Source organism: Lepisma saccharinum, chromosome 22 (assembly GCF_977018435.1).
Source record: "Lepisma saccharinum chromosome 22, izLepSacc3.1, whole genome shotgun sequence".
Classification (NCBI taxonomy): Eukaryota; Metazoa; Arthropoda; class Insecta; order Zygentoma; family Lepismatidae; genus Lepisma; species Lepisma saccharinum.
The window spans coordinates 45,209,071-45,228,069 of record NC_139250.1 but is presented as its reverse complement, the minus strand read 5'-3'; the positions used below and the strand labels follow the sequence as shown (position 1 = coordinate 45,228,069).

General features: G+C 40.7%; 1 protein-coding gene across 2 annotated transcripts in view; it reads right to left on the bottom strand.

The window, feature by feature from the left end:
- Positions 1–18,999, bottom strand: part of INPP5E (Inositol-3-phosphate synthase) — a 77,393-nt gene that overhangs the window by 20,769 nt on the left and 37,625 nt on the right. For both annotated transcript variants that reach the window (XM_083144101.1, XM_083144102.1), the window contains exons 6-7: positions 8,399–8,560; positions 1,194–1,446 (exon numbers count right to left, since the gene is read on the bottom strand). In XM_083144101.1, coding sequence (XP_083000227.1) covers positions 1,194–1,446; positions 8,399–8,560 — 415 coding nt within the window. The remainder of the gene's footprint in view (positions 1–1,193; positions 1,447–8,398; positions 8,561–18,999) is intronic.

Below are 18,999 nucleotides of genomic sequence, written 5' to 3'. Positions count from 1 at the left end.
AGAACACATTCATTTGCAGCATTAAAAAATTAAAGAGGTATAAAAATTGAAACCTGGCCTAAAAGACCCATCCGTCGTTACAGTGTTAATAATCTCGAACTAACGACTGATCTCTCTCTCTCTCTCTCTCTCTCTCTCTCTCTCTCCATACATTTATTCAGATTGATTCTGCTAAACAAAATGCAGAGTCAGACCTGTAGTCTCTTCCTTGATTGCGATTGTTTACATCTGTTTGCAACGATGCCTATCAAGGAAGCCCGGCAATGTCTGACAAGACATACCTTAAATGGTTCTAGCAATTCCCTGTTTGGAAAGGTGATGGCTAATTGTCTGGGGTTGTGGAGTTCGTTGTACTTTACATTTCAAAGATTCTATAGATTGTTACGCATATTTAGTTTTTGAAGGAAACAACAAAATGTGAAATAACACACCGTAATGTTTATTTTTCATGTTTTTGTAACATGTGAGGTGCACTTTAAGAAGTCTGAACTATTCTGTGAGTTATGCAAATCACAGAAAATTGATTTAATTTTGCTGTAAATATTTGAGAAGCAAAAATGGTCTCCTTTGCAGAGGAATAAACATAACTCTCTGATAACTACATAAATGTACTATAAAAAAATAATCCGTTGCGCAACAGCCCATGAAGGGCCTAGGCTTACCTACCGACTGCCGTTCTCCCTCTTACGCTTTCCTTCGTCACCTCTAAGCGTGGAGATCTTCAACCAGTATTGGAATAGTCAGGGGGTCAGCCCGACGTATCCCCAGCCGTTATAGTAGGTCTCCGTGACCGGATTACGCTCACTCACTCGGAGCTCCCCAATTTCCTCACGATGGTGGGTTGCCACCGGCCCTATGCGTAGGCCGAATAAATTCCGACCAGAGCCGGATTCGAACCTACGCCGTCCCGCAGCAAATGATCTCAAGACGAGTGAACGCCTTAACCTGCTCCGCTACGGAGGAGGACACACATAAATGTACTCTAGAAGGGAAAAAATTATTTTGTATAATAAGTGTAGTTTTTAAATGAAGTTTAGGGTTTTAATCAACATTTTAATACTGAAATGCCATTTTATATACCACTTTGGAGCACGAAATGTGCCCAACTTTTGTACCAAAATTGTGATATTTTATTCACCATACATATGTGGCTCTAGTGATATGTGAAGTACCTGATTACATTTTCAACTTACGTGTCTCTTCCTGGCCGAATACTGCTGCTGTAGAGTCCCCACACGGGCTTGTGGTCTGACGTACGGATCGACGTGGCTGACTGATACATCAGACAATGCACTTCCGTGTTTCGGTTGTGTTTGAAAAGAATCCTATCCGTGTATGCTGGTGTGCGTTGTTTGCTAGATGTGTCAAATTGGTTGGTTCCTGCATCATACTTATATGATGGTGCAAATGTAATGGGACCTTCTTCGAAGCCTCGGAATACAGAACCTGCAAGGATATATTTTTAAAATATAACTAAAACATGTTGGAAGATATAACAGCATGAACCTTATGTGATGTTAAAAACTCCCCGAATTCATTTAGTGGAAATCCATGAAAGTTGATTGATAGGAATTTTTTGCTGATACTGATAAGTACAGATATAAAAGTAGTGATACCGGTATTATACTGACCTGGTGTACATTGGAAATACTCCATGAATGGTTCTTTAACACTAACACTGCAGTGATCGCACGAAAAACAACAAAAAAATTCATCTCATTGATCACACATATCACTATTGTGATCCATAGAATATTATCGTTTTTACCCATTATCAAAATTTCTCTGGATTTATAGCAAGAATGTCATTTTTGAAGTATTCTGGTTCACTTCATACAAAATTGTAAGTTATTTCACTCAACACATTAGGGGGGGGGGGGGAATTCTAAAAATAATGCATTCCATTTGCAGGTGATGAAACCAAACAAAAATACATATCTTAGAATCTTACTTTTGTTACTTTCTCCTCCCCCTCCCTCCCCCCAAAAAATCACAATCAGATTTTTTTGGTGGTCTGGACACACCCACTGCATATATTTTTAACAATGCTTTAGAAACATATACTTATGTTTGTAGGAATACTACGTATCTGAAAACACTCCTGTTAATGGTCAGGTGGATCATTATTGTGCTCCACTGAAATATGAGCTCTAACAACAAGTCAACAATGGATATATTTAATAACAGCTGAATGAACATAGTTCCTATACTGTTTAGGAAGGTACACTGGAAGGCAAGGTCAAGAGTGCAGTAGCACATGCAAACATACAAGTAGATCACTATTGTGATCTGCGTGACCACTGCAGTGTTAACCTCCTCAATTAATGTACATAACAATGTGACTACAAGCAGTGTTATCTTAGAAAAATGACATATTGTTAGGTATCTAATTTTAAAAGAGTATATAGCTAAACCCACTCTAATAACTTTCCTTAGAAATTAAAATCAGTTTCACACTGTCAAATTCACTCGGAATGCATCTTCAAGTACCTCCCTTAATATAAGTATCAACTTTTCACATCACGCCTATCAGTCATCTTCATTACTTCAACTTCAATAGTTGCCATCCCTACCAGATGAACAAGACCAATCAATTTCACTGGAGTTGCAACAACAGAGAACAAATGCTTTAAAACTGAGGCTATTCAACTGAACTAGTCACCAAACAAATTTGTATAGCTATTATGTACGAGGACGTATCAAAAAGTTTCAAGATTAGTTCTGTAACATGCCAACAGATGGCAGCACAAGGCTGCACGCACAGGCACAGGGAGCACCAATCTTCATAAGTCAGTGTGCCAAGAGACATCGTCCTGTACACCGTGAGCTGTGCAGCTGGTGCTCTTCTGACCACGTGCGTTACCACGTCTGCGATTTCATCATGAACAGCAAGTTAAAACAACGAGCGAACATGAAATTCTGGAAACTGGGCAAATCCGCCACAGAGATGCTTGACATGATTTGGCAAGTGTAAGGTGATGCTGCAATGAGTCGTGCAAGGTGTTGTGAGTGGCGTGCGCGCTTCAAGAGTGGAAGAACATCACTGGAAGACGACGAGAGATCAGGACGACCTTCAACGAGCACAACACCCGAAAATGTCGAAACCATTCGGCAACTTGTGCATGAGGATCATCGGAAAACAATCCACAACATTGCTGCCATTGTCGGTGTGTCATATGGAACAGTGCAGGCAATCCTCACGTGTGATTTGAACATGTGCTGTGTTGTTGCCAAGTTTGTCCCCAGGCTGCAGACCCAGGAGCAGAAGGAACACCACGTCCAAGTCTGCCAAGAAGTCCGCCAGCATGCCGTCTTCCAGTGATGTTCTTCCACTCTCGAAGCGTGCGTATCTCTGTGGTGGATGTGGCCAGTTTCACACAGAATTTCACGTTTTCTCTGTTCTAACTTGCTGTCCATGATGAAATCGCAGACGTGGTAACGCACGTGGTCAGAAGAGCACCAGCTGCACAGCTCACGATGTACACAGGACAATGTCTCTTGGCACACTGACTTATGAAGGCTGGTGCTCCCTGTGCATGTGCGTGCAGCCTTGCACTGCCATCTGTTGGCATGTTACAGAACTAGTCTCAAAACTTTTTGATACGTCCTCGTATGCCTCCATTGACAGAGTTAGCCAAGGCCCAAGAAGACTAAACCACACCCTTCACTAATCATGCCCCATCTTAAAATCTGAACTAAATAACAAGGCCAGTTTTCAATTCTAAACCCACTCTTGTCTTCTGTGACTATCAAACCTCACAATCACCACACCAATCCAAAAATCTAATGCCAGTCTTTCACCAGGTTACAGCTGCCAGAAATGCATACGTAAAATTGTGCTGTATACATCACTTCTTCCATAACTGAGACTGTGGAAGGCAAGAACTCATTCTACCTCATTGTTATATATTCTCCTGGACAGCGTATCATCGGATCTGTCTCTTTCATTGAAAGAGAAACCACAGCCATAGATCTTGGGGTGTATTATCTAGAGGCGCACGTATTTCGTTTTTGATGAAAACACGAAATGTGAAATAACACAACTAACCCTTTCGGGACGGGGCCTATAGATGTCAGAAGTAACTCAAGGACGGACGATGAATATTTTGTCAAACAAATGTTAGGCAATAAAATATTAATAAACAGGAAACCGAATTAAAAAAAAAACGGAATCTTTTTGGGCTTAATCTTCAAGCTTTCACCTCACATCTGCCGTCATCGCAGAGTAGACTCTGACGTCATTCTCGCGTCGCCAGGCTGACTGTTGTGCTGTCGTATTCACCTTTATATAACTTGGGGCAATCAGCAACTAGTGGCAGTTTGCCTAGATCGATGGGCGCTAGCGGATAGGAGCTAGCCAAATTAAAAAAAAAAAAAAAAATTGGAAATGCCTGTGTCCGTTGCTTCCGAAAATAGGTACACATAGACATGTTTACCTTACAGAATGAAGCTTGGAAATTCTGAATAAAATGATTCCTCATTTGCATGTTTCGTGTTATTACAACGTTTTTAACAAAACATTTTCCAACATGTTACATTTTGCTTCAAACGAGCCCCATCCTTGGGGAATTTCCATGCGTGAAGAATATTTCGTCTACCGGCACGAAAGGGCTAATGTTCATTTTTCATGTTTTTGAAAGTGGTGTATAAAAATGTTCCTACCACGTTTCGTCACAAAATGACGTGAAGTGAACTGCAAAATCTGAAATAAACTTTCTGTGACACTTTCCGAGGTCTGAATTATACTGTGAGTTATGCAAATCATGGGAAATGATTAATTCAGAAGCAAAAATGAACTCCTTTACACAGCAATCGAACTAGATAAGTGTACTATTACAAGGAAAATGTTTATTTTGTGTAATAATTGTAGTTTTTAAATCAAATTTATGGTTGTGTTCACCATCTTAACACCAAAATGCCATTTTATACACCACTTTTGATCCCGAAATGCACACAGTTTTTGTACTGAAATTTTGATAATTTATTCACCATAAATATGTGGTGACAAAGAAAAGTAGTTCAGAGTTGCCAAGCCTTTTGGTTTTCCCCTTGTTTTTTATCAACCTACTAACTGATTACCCAGCATTGACCAGGTATTTATTTATCCCAATCTTCAATTCGAGAGTAAAATAATGAATTCTAATTATAGTGTAAAATGTAACTAATATTATTTACAGGTATTTAAAAGTATAAGTACTGTATACTAATTATAAAGTAAAATCTTTTACAAATTCACTATAATATTAATTTAACTCACAACTTGATTATAAACAACATTTTTAGTGTCACTATTCATCTGAGTGACCCGAAAAACCATGGATTCCACACTAATATAGGTCTTTTTTGATTATTTTTACATGTCACCCCTTCCCACACCCACCCCTAGGGGTGTGCCAGGGGTGTCTTACCCCACAATATTCCTTTGTAGATTGTAAGTCATATGTGTACCAAGTTTGGTTGAAATTACTCCAGGCATTCGAGAGTTATGCCGGAAGAAACATACACACATGCATCCATTTTTATATATACAGGGTGTATCAAGTAATAGCGCAAACTGACACAGGTGAAAGTACACGATAATAGGAGCAAAAAAGTCTCAGTAAACATGGGTCTGCAAACGAGCCGTTTTCGAGATAATCGTGAATGTGTGATTACAAGCCGTCACCGACTTCATTGTTTGTAAACGTGGTCCTAGTTGGTAAAATGCTAATAATGGCTGCGAAAGTGTGGTTAGAAGCCGTCACTGATTGCATTTTATAAACACCGAGTGCTTTACTCCTTGTACCTTCCAAGGTTTGCTCTTTGTTTACAAAACAGAACATTTATGAGGTAGCGTGGGAATCAAACAGGATGGATAAAGCACTCGGTGATTACAAAATGCAATCAGTGACGGCTTCTAACCACACTTTCGCACACATTATTATAATTTTACCAAGTAGGATGACGTTTACAAAGAATGAAGTCAGTGGCGGCTTGTAACCACATATTTGCAATTATCTCGAAAACAGCTCGTTTGCAAACCCATGTTTACCGAGACATTTTTGCTTCTATTACTGTGTACTTTCACCTGTGTCAGTTTGCACAATTACTTTTGAGACACCCTGTATAGATATGTTCCCTCTCCCAGTGACAAGCCATTGGGTGTTGCATGTGATGTGACAGTACCAAGAAAAAGTTGGCAGGCTGCTTTAGCTAAAATGAATTAAATCGAAACTTCTACATTATAGATAAAGGGATGGTTCAGGATTGTCTTATTCTGTCACAGCAGACAATGCTAAATCTGCAAAATGAGATGGTAACAAGAGACAACCGCTGTTGACAAGATTTTATACAGGATGGCTGGAAAGTAAATCCATATTGAAAAATACTTATAACTTCTGTAAATTGCATCGCATTTACATGAAACAAAATTTATTGTGATCCCTGAAGTGAAAGAATTTAACTACTAATTTCTGTTTTCTCCTCACAATGACAAAAAAAGCCCATAATGACCCAATGTTTGACGTTGTGCAAGCGTGGTTAGTTGGCATCCCGTTATGAAGTGTGGCAGTTGGTGGTACAGGCGCAGAGATGATGGCAAGATGCAGCTTTCAAGAATGCCATTGTAACTCCTTCAAAACAGTTTGTATCGTGTGGCAGGTTAGGCCTTTTGTGTTGACTTTTGGGGACTTCGAACGAACATATCCTGCAGCACTTGCCCATTTTCCTCCAATCTGGATGTTGAGGGATTACTGAATCTGCGAGTATCTCACACAGATTCCATAGTCATCATGTGGCCTCCCTGATGGTGCAGTGGTAGCATTGTTGCCTTGTAATCAAGGGGTCCTGGGTTCGATTCCCGGTGGAGGCACATAGTGGTTCGGATCCCACCTTAAACTGTAGGTCGAGTCCCGATTAGCCTTACTGTGCATAAAGTGGACTTAAAACACCAAATCAATCCAATCCATAGTCATCAGCTTGAAGAAATTGCAGTTTCTGATTGGCTTCACATCCACTTAAGCATGAGGTCTGTGAACACTCAACCACAATCCTACACCTGTACTGTACCATGGACTGCCACACCTCATATAGGTATGCTAGCTGTGCATGCTCACGCGGTCAGACATTGGGTCATTATGGGCTGCTCTTGTCACTGTGAGGAGAAAGGAGACATTAACAATTACCGTATTTTCCGGCATATAAGATGTTTTTACTTTTAAAAATAGGTCTGAAAAACAAAGTGCATCTTATACACCAATACTGTTTTTTGATTACCTTCATTTCTGAAAATATTTTTTGTTCTGAGTTGGACGATTTCTTTCTTGCTTCCTTGTGGTGTGTGATGAACATTAAAATGTTTTCTTTCCTAGTTAGATTACATAAGTTATTTGTTGAAAGTGGTCCTTCATATTACGTTATATTTGAAATACTGTAAATTTATTATAAATTCAGTGATAAAACTTTTTCCTCAAAAATGGGTGCAAAAAAGGGAATTTCATATGTTGGTGCATCTTATACGCCGACAAATACTGTAAATTATACCACTTCAGGGATCACAATACATTTTTTTATGTAAATCCAATGTCATTTACAAAAATCATAAATAGCAAGTTACTTTCCAGCCACTCTGTAAAAGTGTAAAGGGACTGATGAGGAACAAGAAAATGAAGGAGTGTGGCAGGCGTAAGATGCAGGCAGTGAAGAGTATGGCAGAAAAAAATAAGAAAACTCATGATGATGACATACAGAGTGATTCAAAAAGATTTGACACTTTCACATTGCCATAGCTCTATGACAAATTGCAATATAGTAAGTACTATATATGAATAGAAAGGAAAGCACTCATAGTATCATGTCAGTTACAGAAGATGGAAGAATGTTGCAGCCTTCTTGGAAGGTTCGCTAAACTTCCCTCGAACCACAATGAAGAAGTTTGTCTTACATGATTCAATCACACAAAATGCATTTTCTACTTGTGCACCATGATTCACATTGCTGCAAAAATCAGCAAAAATTTGGAACTATAAATATAGTATGAACATTAATTTTCACGACTGACCAATTTGCATCCCAAAAACAAGAACAAACAATCAATTTAGAGATAAATTTCACTGGACCTTTCCTGTCTCATTTAATTGTTTAGAGAACTATTCATGTTTTATCCCCTTACCAAAAAGTAAACATTTCTCTTTTTGCCAACTTGTTTTGGCATTGTGGATCACTGTGCTGTGTTGCCATTATTACTGAAAAAAATTGATATGAAATTAGATGAAATGAATATCGTATGTTAGTATATTGCAATCTATTAAAGAGCTATGGTGTTGTGAAAGCTTCAACATTGTTTGATACACCCTGTATTGCATGAGTAATGAAGCTAATGAAAATACATGAAAAGTCACAAAACTTCTTGAACAACTACCTTGAACAAGAATCTTCCTCAATTGGTCGTCATGCAGTTCCACTGGGCACACCCTTGGGAAGCGCTGAGACGACACCCACTCAATCACAGTTTCCCTCGTCTGCGACAGGCGGAAATTCAAATCTCCACACCAGAAGACGCAGTCAAAGTTCTCCGTCACATCTGCAGAAAGGAAGAAATAGTACCTTAAGAGACTCACGAATCAAATCTTCAGAACTACAATGATATCTAAAGGGTCACAATTAATGAACTATATGAAATAAAACTGTCATAATTTCTGAACGGTTCGTGTGATGACGTCCAAACTCCGTGGCTGGCTACAGGGCATGATGGGAATTCGTATGCGTATGCGCACGCAACATGTTGATGTCGGCCATTTGCAAGTGAAAATGTCATGGTCAGGAGTATTTCGGGGACAGCATTCTGGCTCTGGGGTACCCAGAGGCCACTGGAAGGGGACTCGCTTGGCCACCATATTCCCCGGAGCTGAACACATGTGACTCATTTTTGTGGGGCTATGTTAAGGACAAGGTGTACAGAAATAACCCCAAAACCATTGCTGAGCTGAAAACTGCCATTCAGGAGGTCATCGACAGCATCGATGTTTCGACACTTCAGCGGGTCATGCAGAATTTGCTGTTCGTCTGCCCCACATCATCGCCAGAGATGGCAGACATATCGAACATGTCATAACCTAAATCCGAATGTCTGTAGTGCCCTTTACATGTGCAATACAGTTTGTGTACTACGTGGTTTGTCACTAATTTCCGTTTTATTTCATATAGTTCATTAATTGTCACCCTGTATATACAGATTATATACAAAATTTTCAAGGCAATGCAATTGCTAAGGAATGTAGCTACAAATAGAAACGATTCACAACCTCAATACAAGTTGTTCTGTTCAGTTACAGCTTCTATTCTGGAGCTGTAAACCCTTTCTCAAGAAGAAATTTGAAAGAGATTCTTAAAATGTGACATACAAAAAATTATGTACCCCATCGTGTCCGTGCAGTCTAAGGCATTATACTTTGGGCTCTGGATGCGGGACGTGTGCAGGTTCGAGTCTCCTGGGGGAAGCTAACAACTTTTCTCTTGAGATTTTGGCCTGTGTATGGGACTGGTGTCCACCCACCACCAGCAGGTGCTACAAATGAGTAGCGTAAGCCAGTCATGAAAACCTACAACAATGACGGGGGGTTCATCGTGCTGACCATATGTCATCCTGTAACTCGTTCGATGAACCATGGGTTATTATTATTCAATAAATTATGTACAATTAAATGATTGACAAACTGTTAAATATGTGCTTGAGTCACATGCTGAAAACTATTTGACACGGTTCAAATATGGTGAAGAACACATAATTTGTGCAAGGAATATGGTACATACTTATATCCTAAATATTAATAATAATGCTATTGTCACAGAGACAATGATAGCAAATGACAATGATTATTGATCAAATACAGATAAAATATACAAGGGCTATTCAAAAACCAACACCCGATTCGCTGCTAAAAACACGCAGAGAAAAAATAATATATAAATAATTTTCCAATGTGCTAACATTACGAAGGGGAAGGAGGGTACAGATGTTACACCACATAGTTACCAGTCAACTTCTGGCACTTGTCCTACTGTGGGATGATCGTTGCAGCCCTTTGTTAAAGAAGAGCACCACTGGTGTACTCAGCAAGTTGTTACCTCCATCCATGAGGTCCATAGTGGTTTCCAAGCACTGAATAGTCAGCCAGACCTTCATTTTCATCTTTACAACTGGTCATATAGTGTGAATGACCAGGTGGGTCAAGTTACCTGAAGAGTGTAAAGACTGGCTCACCTTCTTGGGTAATATACTCTCGGTATAGGGATCGATTTTCTGGTGTGCATAAGCTTGATCCTATTTACACATTAATTATAAATAATGGTAAGCCTCCATGGCCTCAGCTGTGAGAGGTGAAAACACAACTTTAAAAGAACTTTCTGACTCGCATACTCAAATGCATTTTACATTGTCAAGATTGGACTCGGCACATATTTGGATACGAAAGTAAGGATTCTTACCCATCTCAGCAATAGACATGAATCTCCTTGGAACTACGGAGATAATCCCCAATTCCTGCTTCACCAATGACTCCCGATTGAATCTCCCTTTCACCCTTTTCCCCCTCTTTCCACATAACAATCCCCAGTTATTCATGAGTTATCCTTCCTACTCGCACATTTCCTGGCTAGGCCCCTCAGTAAATTCAACTCGGCAATAACTGACATAAGCATTCCATTAATACTTCCTGGCTGGGCTGATTGCTGTCTGGGATTGATTGATTGGATTGAGTGGGGTGATGTGTTGAAATAATGTCGGTATGTAGGAAACTTTCAATATATGAACTGGTTATCTGATATTTATTTATCTATCATCTAAAATATTCAGTAAACCCATTGATACCTTACTTTCAAATTGGATATCAGGCAATTCAAAATCTACATTTCCATTGCTTGGTCATCATTAAATATTATTAGGCATAACTGTGCCCTTGGTGCCACTAAGTGCTATGTCACTTTTACGCTTTTGCCTATGTATCTGTCTCATGTACTTCTTCACAGAAGCAAGCAAAGCACAAATTTTCACAAAGTCATTTTTTAAAGGAATGGACAAAGGTCCTCTTGAATTGCAAGTGGACTAAAGAAATAGTCAAAAACAGTTGAGAAATCTCTCGTTTGAAAGACGAAGAAATAAATTAGGCCAACAAAATCCAACTTACAGAAAATATATAGTTCGCATTTACTACATGCCACAAATTTCAACTCAAAAAATTTGGTAAGTTTACCATCGGTTCCATCGCATTCAAAACATAAAGTTGTTCCATGTCAAAAACTTCTGCTAACCATTATAAAAAGTGTGAGGTTCATTTTTCTATAATGTCTGACCATGAAATATTGCAAAATAAACTGTTACAACATGAAATGTACAGTTCAATTACAGACACAACACTTCCACAGTCTGAATTATACTGAGTTATGAAAAATCATGGAACATTGATTACTTTTTGTGGCAAAATGTGGGATGAATGAATTTACTTATTTAAACAGGAATAAACTTGAACGAAATTATAATGGTCACATAAACCTATAAATATTTTAAAATAAACTTTCTCTATGTTGAATTACTGTATTTACTCATGTATAATGCGCACTTTTTTCCAAAAGTTTTGCACCCACAAACTGTGGTGTGTATTATGCATGGAATAATTCAGATAGCCATACAGGATCATTCCATGATTTTGTGACATTTGCATTGATTTTCACGTTTACGGAACCCTATCATGTTATATATCGTTGTAAAGCTTAAATCCTGCAGTTTCTGAATATGGCAACAGTATTTCATTCAAAATGGCGACACTAATGTGAAATACGGTTGAAATAAGTTCATCACAAAATGAAGGAATGTTTTGATTTCTATGGTGCTTTGGATGAAAGAAAACATAAGGAAAAAGAAAACAATAATTAAAATGTATTACTGGCCAAATAATATATATATATATATATATATGTGTCCACCAGGTGAATTTTAGGGAACGGAAGTGGTTAAGTTGGTCCAGGAAGGCTGACAAGGATGGTTCTCCATGTGTCCATGCTCTGGACACATGGAGAACCATCCTTGTCAGCTTTCCTGGACCAACTTAACCACTTCCGTTCCCTAAAATTCACCTGGACACACTCCCCCAACCAGATCACCTTCCTGGATGTGGATGTGCACATCGAGGGAGGACACCTGACTACCTCCATCCACATAAAACCCACCAACCACATGCAATACCTACACTTCTCCATCTCCCACCCGTTCCACACCAAAAAAGCAATTCCATTCTCTCTGGCCCTCAGGGGACAGCGCCTGAACACTTCACCCACCTCCCGCCAGAATTATAACCTCCGCCTACACCAGGCCCTGGTTAACCGTGGATATCCCTCCATCCTGGTCACCAAGCAAATATCACGAGCTGCCTCACATACCACTACCACCAAGAAACCTTCTGCCACCAACCCACCTGCACTCATCACCCAATATCATCCCCACCTCAACAAAATCAGGCACACACTGCACTCTCTTCTCCCAATCCTCCACAGTGATCCCGAAACCAAAAACATATTTCCCGACAAACCCAGGGTGGTTTTCAAACGCCCCCCTAACCTCCAAAACATCCTGGTCCACAACACTCCTTCACCACACATCCAACACCCCCCTGCCCATAAATGCAACCGACCCAGGTGCAAGACCTGTCCCATCCTCATCACTTCTCACACCCTCCAGGTGCACACGGCCACTGGCAAATTTACCCTCCATCCCAAAGGGACCTGCCATGCCTCAAACCTTATCTACATCCTCACCTGCAACATCTGTGGTGATTTTTACCTGGGGGAAACATCAACGGCCCTCAACCTCCGCATCAATAACCACCGCTCCTCCACCCACAACCTGGACTTCACTGTCGCCGTCCACACCAACCACCACAACATCAGTTTCAACGACTGCTTCCGGGTAGCGATCATCCACCTCCTACCCCAACCAGCCAACACCTCTGTTCGCAAAAGATGGGAGAGGGCCTATATATCGGCCATGAGTGCAACCACTCCACCTGGCCTGAACAAGGCCACCCAGTAATGCCCAACCCTCACCCACCCTCCCGCCTCATCCTACACACTCACAGTTTACGACGAGCCTGGTGACGAAACAGTGTTTTTTTCGTTCTACGCACCGCTTCTTCTTCAATGGGGACCTGGCAACTCTGCAGGACCCCAACTTCCGGTTCCGTCTTCTGTTTCTTCTCACACCGATGATGCTATAAATTAGCGAAAATTTTGAATTTTCCTACTGTCCGGTGAGTGTTTCCTTTTACCTTATTTGATTTTTACTTAGCCCTTTTGGCCCTCCTTGCTTTTATATATATATATATATATATATATATATATATATATATATATATATATATGGAGTGTGTAAATTCTTTAATGGAAGAAATCTTGTGATGCTAACTGCTAGTTTGAAAGTCCTGAATGTGCCTCGTATACATTAGTCCCGGAAAAAAGTATATATTTTGAAGTTCTTTTACAAAAAGTAAAGAAGGAATACGAAAAACCACATACAAAAGTGTGAAGGCCATTTTACATGATTTTTCACTTTGTAATGTAAGGTTCTGCGACACCAAGAAAAGCCCAGCAACTCTGGTGGAATTCGAGCATGCACCTTCTGTCACATGGGATGCATATCAGCAGTAGTTGGGCGAGAAATAATAGAAAATAACTTCCTGAGCACTGCAAATCCATAATGTAATTTTGATCTCGCTTTCTACTATTACGGAATAAATAAGGTGGTTAAAGAGTGAAAGCTTTGGGATGCTAAACACAGTGGAGGGAGAAGGGGGAGGTGACATGGGTTGGTGACTTACTGTTACACAAGAGGATATTCTCTTCTTGGTCCACATAGCAACAGGTAATTCATTGAATAGCTATGATGTTATTCACTCTTGATCAGCATAGCAACAGCTTTATGACCTACAACTAAGGAAGCCATTTCTTGAAACTGGATTGTACTGCGCATTATATACGAGATATAATTTTTTGTAACTTTTACCTATCAAAAACAAGGGTGCACATTATACACGCACGCATACTATATATGCGTAAATACGGTAAATTAGGTTATTTTAATTACTTACGTGAAATTTAGAAGATTCCACACTTCCGCATTGCACAATTTAATAGTTCAATCCTATTAATTTCGAAGATCCACTGTCTTCATTCACAAAAGGGTACGGCATTTGAAGCGAAGATGGTACCGCGTCACTGCATTGTTTGTTCCCGGGCGGCGGTAGTTGCGATTTATTCTCGTTCGGCTGCACTGGCGCGCGCATCTTGGTTTGCGTTGTCTGCTATCTGTTGTCAGGTGGCATTGCCAGTTGGGGGTTGGGGGTTGGGCCGTGCTGCTCGGCAATGTGCCGTTCCTGTTCCCCGCGTGGCTGGAGGGGGGTCGAGTATGTGCATCGCATCTTTTCTATTTCAGGTCGGGGATCTTTCTGAGGACAGGGTGCCAAGTTGGGTGTGCCTGTCCATTGTCCAGGTTCAGTGCTGGTTTCTGCTGGATGATGGCATGGGTTTCTTTGATGGTGTTTTCTATGACAGAGCCGGTTGAGTGAAGTATGGATATGAAGGAGATGGTGTGGTTAGTGGAGTGGAGGTGTTGGGAGAGGCCCGATTTCGGTGTGTCGTTTTTGGCATCTTTTACATGTTCGTTAATCCGTTCTTGGACGGTGCGGATGGTTCTGCCAATGTAGGTGTTGTGGCATTAGCATGTGGTCTTGTAGACACCGGGGGATGCGAGTTTGGGTAGGTAGTATCTCTTGAAGTTGGGTAGTGCCCTTCCGATTTGGGATATGGGTTTGTATGCTACACAGATGTTGAAGGGTTTGAGGGCCTTGGCAAACCCAAACTCGCATCCCCCGGTTTCTACAAGACCACATGCCAATGCCACAACACGATACTACCTACCCAAACTCGCATCCCCCGGTGTCTACAAGACCACATGCCAATGCCACAACACCTACATTGGCAGAACCATCCGCACCGTCCAAGAACGGATTAACGAACATGTAAAAGATGCCAAAAACGACACACCGAAATCAGGCCTCTCCCAACACCTCCACTCCACTAACCACACCATCTCCTTCATATCCATACTTCACTCAACCGGCTCTGTCATAGAAAACACCATCAAAGAAACCCATGCCATCATCCAGCAGAAACCAGCACTGAACCTGGACAATGGACAGGCACACCCAACTTGGCACCCTGTCCTCAGAAAGATCCCCGACCTGAAATAGAAAAGATGCGGTGCACATACTCGACCCCCCTCCAGCCACGCGGGGTACAGGAACGGGACATTGCCGAGCAGCACGGCCCAGCCCCCCAACCCCCAACTGGCAACGCCACCTGACAACAGGAAGCAGACGACGCAAACCAAAATGCGCGCGCCAGTGCAGCCGAACGAGAGAAATCGCAACTACCGCCACCCGGGAACAAACAATGCAGTGACGCGGTACCATCTTCGCTTCAAATGCCGTACCCTTTTGTGAATGAAGACAGTGGATCTTCGAAATTAATAGGATTGAACTATTAAATTGTGCAACGCGGAAGTGTGGAATCTTCTAAATTTAACGTAAGTAATTTTAAACTGCGTTTACCGCAACCATCATGAAAGGTTATTTTAAGTTGCAATTCAGCCACTTTTGGCTGATTGCAATGAAGCATGAGTGTTGATATGATGAAATTCATGATGGACTCTCACAAAGAACACTCATGCCCAAACCGGGATTCGAACCTAGGATTCCTGGCATCATAGCATGCTGTGCTAACCACTCTATCATGGAGATTGGCCTTCTTCTATATTGGTATAGCAAAGTGTCATATTCTAACACATAACTAAGAAAGCTTAATTTAAAATGCTGAGAAATGTCCTAAAATCCATGTGGACGGGAATCAATAAAAGATACGATTAATAAAATAATTTGGATTAATCTCTCATTAAAAAAAGACATATTTTTAAGCTTATACAGTGGAACTGATTTTCATACCCAAATCAATCCTGGCAAGTAAAAAGACACTTAACTTTCCCGGACTTTTCCAGGTTGTTGTATGTATATTGAAAATTTTCGAACTTTTGAATGACTTTTTTCACTCATGTTAATTTCCTAGTTTTTCCAAGTCAGTGGAAAAAAACAACAATAACTTAATACAGAAGCTACAATTACAGCATTCCATTACATAATTCTCACATGATAACATACCTGCTTTATTTAGGGATTAGCCGATACCAATCCCGATGTATCAGCTGATACCAGAAGTATCAATATCTGGAAGTATTGGTTGGATTTTGTTGTTTGGTCGATATTTTTCTGATGTTTTGATCTTTCATGGGGTCCTCCAAAATGTCACACGACACTTTAAGGAATCCAGAAGATTATGCAAATTTCAAAGTCTACAATATTCTGTTGCAATTCTTGAATATTTTGAAGCAAAACTCTGGTAAAGTGATGCTTATAATTGGAATGGAAGACTATCCCACTAATGTTAATAAATATTTTGAACACCTTTTAATTGTTACAATTTCAACCATCCATATTGGTGTGTGTTGGGTTCAAATTGGTTATCAATCCAGCCTAAGGCCAAGCACACACCAGATCTGACAACGCACGATGGGACGCAACACAACCCAAGTCACTTTGTTATATAAAATCTGATTGCAGATTTCATCCACGTGCACAGAGAGTCTACGTCTGTACTTTCATAATTTGCTGAAGTGGGTAACGATGCATTACAACAGTTTAGAGAAGAATAAATGTATTAAAGTGTATGAATTGTATCTACATGCGTATATACTGCTACTGCCCTTGCACTGCGGCGATGTTTTTTGCAGGGTCACAGATGCTATTCAAACAGAATGTTTTTGCCACCATTTCTGGTCTGTAATTAGATGTCTGTGGCTGAAGAGAATGAATCTGCACATATGCAGCTCGTTTTGTAGCAAGCCACTCCACGCGAGACCAAATACCATGTACTTCCGTTCTTTCGTCGCAAGGTGACTTGAGTCAAATGTTGGCCGGTGTGGGCTGCCCATAAGAGACTGATGTTAAACATTCCCTGAGATGGTTTGTGAGAAGAATGACTCATTGTATGTGTAGGATTTACAGCGCAGAAGAAATAGCTTGGCAGTGACGTCATCTCCCTCCTTCACCTCTCCTTCCAGAAGCGAGGGCTCATTCGCTAGAGCGGACGATAAGGTGACGTTCAAACCAATCGAAATCATTCCGAGAGGGGTGATGCAGGCTTGCAAACCCCACACTGCTACATTAGTCTAACAAACCGCAGCTACGAGCGAAGGATTGCAGGCTATTTTGTTTCTTTGTTAGGGAGTTTTTTTTGGCTATTTTTGTCATTGTTGAACAATGAGCAGTGGAGTAAAGAAAGGTAAGCCCTTGCACAGCGATATAAGAGAAATAGTTTTCAATGTGTACATGTACTTTGATTGCGATGAAAACAAAACCACAGCTGTTCACAGAACGCCCGTGGCGACAGGTGTCAGTGAAAGATCAGTGTGGAGAATTTTTAAGGATAAATACAAAAGTGTTGCGATTGCCAGCGGGAAACATTTTTCAACGGCGGGCAAAAACCAACCGAACGGCCAGCAACGTGTCACAAATCTGGATTCTTTTGATGAAGCAGTCGTGCGCCGAACAATCCATGTTATATACATGAAAGGCATTGTTGTCACCTTACATAAACTGATGAAGGAACTGCAAGAAAATTTTAATTTTAAGGTTTCGCATTGGTCGTTGCGTATGATCATAAGAAAATTAGGATTCAGATTTAAAAGGCACAGCGTAAACAGCAGGAAACTACTCCTTGAACGAAACAGCATCATTGCGTTGTGGCGATCATTTTTGCGTGAAGTTAAAGAACTGTGCAGAGAGCAAACCGCCGGTCTTTCATTTACATGGATGAAAGTTTCGTGAACACACACCACACTGTCCCCAAAGTTTGGCTGGATTCCAAAGATTCGGGGGGGGGGGGGGGGGGGGGGTAAAAGTGCCAACAAGGAAGGGTCCCAGGTTTATTATTGTGCATGCCGGTGGTGAAAATGGATTTGTGGAGGGGGCGAAGTTAGGGTTCCTTTCAAAAACAACTTCTGGTGACTATCATGGGGAGATGAACGCTAACAATTTTATGTTGTGGGTCGAAGAACAGCTTCTTCCCAATCTGCCCCCAAACTTGTTATTGTGTGTGACAATCCTCCGTACCACAACAAGTTACTGAAAAAATCCCAACATTAAACAGCAGAAAGATGAAATGAAGTCGTGGCTATCATCTCACAATATTCCGCATGCAGAAGGTTTGCTGAAAGCCAAATTATATGAAGTAATTAAAATAAACAAACATAAAATAAACATCTAGCAGTGCTAACATTAAATTGAAAATTTGTAGTTTGCACCGCGATCTTTACTGATCATACTCTTACTCGTGCCATGGTTCCTTTCATAGTAGTTGGCAACGCTGATTTAGCAGGGAGTGGCGTCACTGCCAGGTTATTCCTTCCCGGCTGTAGTGTGTGGCTTGCCTTAGTTTTATTGTTAACTATGATTAGCCAGCTTTGCCCGGGTATTTATTTATCCCAATCTTGTATTAGACAGGAAAATAATGAATTCTAACTATAGTGTAAAATGTAACTAATTTTAAATGTGATCGTGAATGTCACCAATTAGCTTAGCGACTCCGAAAACTATGGATTCGACACTAATATAGGTCACTGTGGCATTTTATTTTTCACCCCCTCTCACCTCCCATGCCGATAGGTGATGAACTTGGAGTTGAACCGCATTGCAAGTGTCACGAAAACTATGGATTCTATTCGCAACACAGCCTGAATGTTAGACAACCTGAGAAACACTATTGTTGTGCAGATTGCATAGAGTCATGGATGTCTGTGCAGAATTTAATATTGGTGGTTCTCGATTATTTTTACATGTCACTCCTTCCCACCCCACCCCTAGG